General features: G+C 41.7%; 1 protein-coding gene across 1 annotated transcript; it reads left to right on the top strand.

Annotated features, from left to right (window-relative positions):
- The first annotated feature begins 2,450 nt into the window (after positions 1-2,450).
- Positions 2,451-3,449, top strand: LOC141593141 (uncharacterized). The gene is made up of 2 exons (XM_074414095.1): positions 2,451-2,847; positions 2,941-3,449. Exons 1-2 carry the CDS (start codon positions 2,451-2,453, stop codon positions 3,447-3,449), a joined length of 906 nt encoding a protein of 301 aa, XP_074270196.1.
- Positions 3,450-5,337: the final 1,888 nt, after the last annotated feature.

The following is a 5,337-nucleotide window of genomic DNA, read 5'->3' on the forward strand; positions in this document are numbered from 1 at the left end:
CGTCTTTGTCAGACTTCTTTGCAAACTGAAGTGTTAAATTCAGCATCAAGGACTTCAACTCTGCAAGTTCTCCAATTGTAGAGGGTGAATCAACTTGTTGTGGCATTAGTTTAGAAGGACTAGAGGTACTTGTCATGGTCAAGTCTTCAAATAATTTAGAGAACGACACTCCTTGCTTGAATTGTCGATAAGCACGAACCCGCTCCACATCCGCCATACAAGTAATAAGGTCATGTCCCTCTGTACCGCATCTAACACAAACTACCTCTTGCTCATTTATTGCATAAACTTGTTCATGCGCACCTGAAGTTTTCAAATCCTCCGAATTGTTTGACCTTCCACTGGAACTTTCCACCTCAGCCACCAAAGACTCATTTACGCGCCTACCTCCTCTGGGATTTCCATATTCAGCTACATGAATGGCCATTTCTTCAATAAGGTGCCATCCTTTATCATCTTCAACATTTTTCTGTAACCTCCCTTTGGTTGCGTTATCTAATATGGCTATCTGGTCAGGATATAACCCATTTTAGAATTGGTTACACATGAACGAACGTTTGAAGCCATGATGAGGTACAGAACGAACAAGTTTCTTGAACCTAGTCTAAGCCCATTCAAATCTTCAGTAGGCAATTGCTCAAATGCAGTTATTTGGCTTCTCAGCGCATTAGTGCGCTGTGGTGGGAAATACCGTCTCTAGAAAGCTAAAGCAAGGGAACTCCAGTCAGTAATAACGACAGCTTCCCTGTCCAGATCTCTCAACCATTCCCAGGCATCATCAGTCAAAGAAAAGGGAAAGAGAACATGCATCATGATTTCGTGACTTACTCTTATAAATCACAAATTTCTAGTTTTAATTAAGTTACATTTAACTCGGAAAAACCAAACCGATTAGGCATGGAACATCTTTTGCTCTGATACCACTTGTTAGGTGTTAAGCCCAAATTAGCCTGGACCGACCTTAGTCTAGTCTGGCATAATTAGGCTGACTGGGGCAACCAAGGTCCAGACAAATCTGACTATTGTTTGACAGGTAAAAAATATTACAGGGTAGGTAAGCTACTAAACCTTGGAAGAAAGACTTGATGGTAAGGAAGGAAAGCATGGAATGACATGGCAGAGTTCCTAAGCAGGCCGGACTGAATTGTCAAGCAACATAATGGCTATATAAAAGGAAAATACTCATGTCCTATTTTCATGGAAGTCCAAGTTCAACTCCAAGAACATTTTATTCTCACGTACCAGATCGTGCAAAAGAGAACAAGCCAATGTTTGTTGAGGAAGACTAAGTCAAGCGGATTAATAGAGAATATGCCCTATTTTTCAGATAGCAGCTGCCAACGACAAAGAGTAATGTTGAGCAGCATCCAACGTTAATATTTGAAGAGTATAAATAGCATTGTCTAGCAATGGTAAAGGGAGACTAATTATTCGTTATTGATATACAATTTTCTTCCTATTTTTCTCTAAGCATTTAAGTTTACACACCAAACTTGTAATCAGCCTACCAAAGAAATACAACATTATTTATATCTAATTTCCATCTATCTTTCGTTTATATTTTTATTCCTAATTTATAGAACTAGATACCCTTATCACTTAATAATTAAGCCGGATCCTTCCAGGGAAAATCTTGCTAAAACAATTGGCGCCCACCGTGGGGCATCTAGTTCATTAATCCTCAAAATAAATAAATAAATAAATATCTTTATCATCCTCCATTTAATATTCACATGAGAAAATGGTGAAACTCACCCCAGAACACTAATTAGCCGTTACCTTGGCTAAAATCAAGGAATTGGAAACAATACAAGAAAAAGCAGCCCAGGCAGAGGCCGAGATCACTAGGCTCAAAGAATCAGAGTCCAGCCTGAAAAAGAAATTGGAAAATCAGTCTTCAGGCTCCAAAACCAGATTTGAGCCAGGAACTCCGTTTTCATCTATCATCAGACAGATAGATTTCTCTAGTTTTGGAACCCCGGAGAAAGATGCCTCCTCTGATCCACACACCACCCCTGACAATGGATCAAGCAAGACTGAGGCAGCAATAATGATGGCCATGCTCCAGGAAATCCAGAAACTCCACCAGCAAGATAGAGAATATACCCGGAGTTCCATATCCTGTAACCGAAGTGGAAATTGATAGCTTTGCTGATTCACCCTTTGCGGATGAAATTGCAAAGATTGATCTCCCCAAAAAATTCACCGTTCCATATATGAGAACTTATGATGGGACCTCTGACTCACAAAACCATGTTGCCATATTCAAGCAAAAAATGTTAGCAGCCTCAATACCCAACGAACTTAGGCAGGTTTGCATGTGTAAAGGCTTTGGCACTACCTTGACCGGAGTAGCATTGTAGTGGTTCATCAACCTCCCAAATGGAAGTATCAAGAACTTCGCAGACTTGGTCAATGCCTTCAACCAGCAGTTTGCAAGCAGCAGGGACATGGCTAAGAGACCCAACAACCTGTTCAGAGTAAAGCAGCTTCCAGACGAGCCCCTCAAAGAATTCCTGGCCAGATTTGTCAAAGAGAAGGTGGTCATCCCCAGATGCGACGAGGAAACAGCGGTAGAAGCTTTCAGGCAAGGAGTCCAGCTTGACAGTGACATCTACGCATATCTAACCAAGAAGGCATGTCCAACCTTTGCTACCGTTCAGTCTATTGCCCTAGAGCATATCAGACTCGAAGAAGACATCAATTTCAGAACAAACTCGTCCGGAGGAAAGCAAAGCTATGGCCACACCAACAGGAAAAGCTCCTACCAAAAAGGAAACAAGTCCAGATCAGCACCTTATTCTAGACCTAACGGGTCTGAAGTCAACGTGGCACAGGAATGCAAAGGTAACCTTTCTAGCCTACCAACTATTCCTGAATATAACTTCTCTATAAATACTGCAGGGTTGATCAAACGCCTGGAAAACCTGGGAGACACAGTTAGATGGCCCAAGAAATCGGACAACCCCTGGAAAGATCTTTCAAGATGGTGTGACTTTCACCAGGACATTGGACATACCACAAAAGAGTGCATTCAGCTCAGGAAACATGTGGCTTACCTCCTAAAGAAAGGCTATCTGAAAGATCTAATCCAACAGCCTAGAGGCAAAGATGAAGGAGCAGGCAAAAGAGATCCGGGAAACAGTAGGGATCCTCCTCCACCTCCCCCCATCTACGAAGTCAAATTCATAAACGGAGGCTCAGAAATCTGTGGCTTGACCAGTTCGGCCGCTAAGAGAGTTGCCAGGGAATCCAAACTTCAACCCCCTTCTAGATCTAAATTATTACCCATTGTTACCTTTGATGACTCAGACTTGCAGGGAGTACCAGACCTGTACCATGATAGCCTGGTGATTACTATGCAAATTGGTATAGCTAAGGTGTCAAGAATCGTGATAGACGGAGGCAGCTCAATCAACTTAGTGATGCTGTACGTCCTAAAGTCATGAAAATAGATGAAGAAAAAATCATCAAGAAGTTCAGTGTCCTGGTTCGGTTCAGCGGAGAAACAAAGAACACCCTGGGAGAAATTAACTTGCCAACTTACGTAAAAGGCATAGCTTCCTATGAAAGATTCGGAGTAATGGATTGTCTATCCTCATACAACGTAATCATGGGCAGACCATGGATCCACAACGTCAAAGCCATCCCATCAAAATATCACCAATATGTAAAGATACCGACTGAATGGGGGATAACCACCATCAGGGGAGAACAGAAAGCAGCTCAGGAATGTTACACTCAGGCTTTGAAACCTTCAAAGTCAGGTAAGTCCCTTGCATAGCAAATAAAGTCCCCTGTCAGGAATGAATATATAGCCCAATCACATATGGAAATAGGAGAGATCACTATAGACCAAGAATACCCTGACAGGAAGGTACTTGTGGGATCCGACGCACCTGACTCAGTCAGGCCCAATTTGGTCAGCTTTCTCAAAACTAAGATGTCTTGTTTTTCTTGGTTACATTTTGACATGACTATTATAGATGTTGATATTATAACTCATAAGTTAAATATTGACTAATCTTTTAAGCCTGTACAACAAAAAAGAAGAAAATTTGCTGCAGAAAGAAATTAAATCATCAACCAAGAAGTCGACAAGCTATTGGACATGGGAATGATCAGGGAAGTAATGTACCCTGACCGGCTAGCCAATGTGGTAGTTGTCCAATAGAAGAATGGCAAATAGAGAGTCTGCGTGGACTACACCGACCTGAACAAGGCCTGCCCAAAGGATCCATTTCCCCTGCCGCATATTGATGCAATGGTAGATGCCACCGCAGGCCACGAGATGTTAACATTTATGGATGCTTCAAGTGGATTCAATCAAATAAAGATGCATCCCCCGGACGAGGAAAGTACGGCCTTCATTACTGAAAGAGGAGTATATTGCTATACTGCCATGCCTTTTGGATTAAAAAATGCAGGGGCAACTTATCAAAGATTAGTCAACATGATGTTCAAAGATCAAATTGGAGACACCATGGAAGTCTATATTGATGACATGGTGGTCAAATTAAAAAAAGTAGAAGACCACGTCAAAGACCTGGAAGCGGCATTCCAAATACTGGAAAAATTCAACATGAAGCTAAATCCACAAAATTGCCATTTCGGAGTCTCAGCAGGCAATTTCTTGGGATATATGGTGACAAAGAGAGGAATAGAAGCTAGTCCTGAACAGATCAAAGCTATCCTGGAGCTGGAACCACAAAAAACTGTCAAGGATATACAAAAATTAACAAGAAGAGTAGCCGCCCTGAACAGGTTCATTTCAAGATCATCAGAGAGGTGCAAATCATTTTACAACCTGCTCAGGAAAAATAAAGACTTCCAGTGGACTCCTGACCAGCAGTCAGCCTTGAAGACCTCAAAGCATATCTATCTTCTCCACCTTTGCTGGCCAAGCCAGTCAAAGATGAACCCCTGACGGTATACCTGTCATTCACGGAGACTGCAGTTAGTGCAGTCCTGGTCAAAGAGATGGACGGACAACAACACCATGTCTATTACGTAAGTAAAAGTCTACTAGATGCGGAAATGAGGTATGGTCTACTTGAAAAGTATGTTTTAGGTTTAATTATGAGTTGTACTAAATTAAGACCCTATTTTGAAAGCCATCCTATAATAGTCAGGACCAACCTCCCTATTAAATTTGTACTTAGAAAACCAGAACTGTCCGAACGATTGTGCAAATGGTCAGTCCAGCTCAACACCTATAACATAACCTTTGAACCCAGGACAGCAATTAAGTCACAAGCATTAGCAGATTTTGTGGCTGATTTCAGTCCCGCCCTTGAACCTGACCTAATTAAAGAAGTAAACAGACTGACCAATGAC

Source organism: Silene latifolia, chromosome 7 (genome assembly GCF_048544455.1).
Source record: "Silene latifolia isolate original U9 population chromosome 7, ASM4854445v1, whole genome shotgun sequence".
Taxonomy (NCBI): domain Eukaryota; kingdom Viridiplantae; phylum Streptophyta; class Magnoliopsida; order Caryophyllales; family Caryophyllaceae; genus Silene; species Silene latifolia.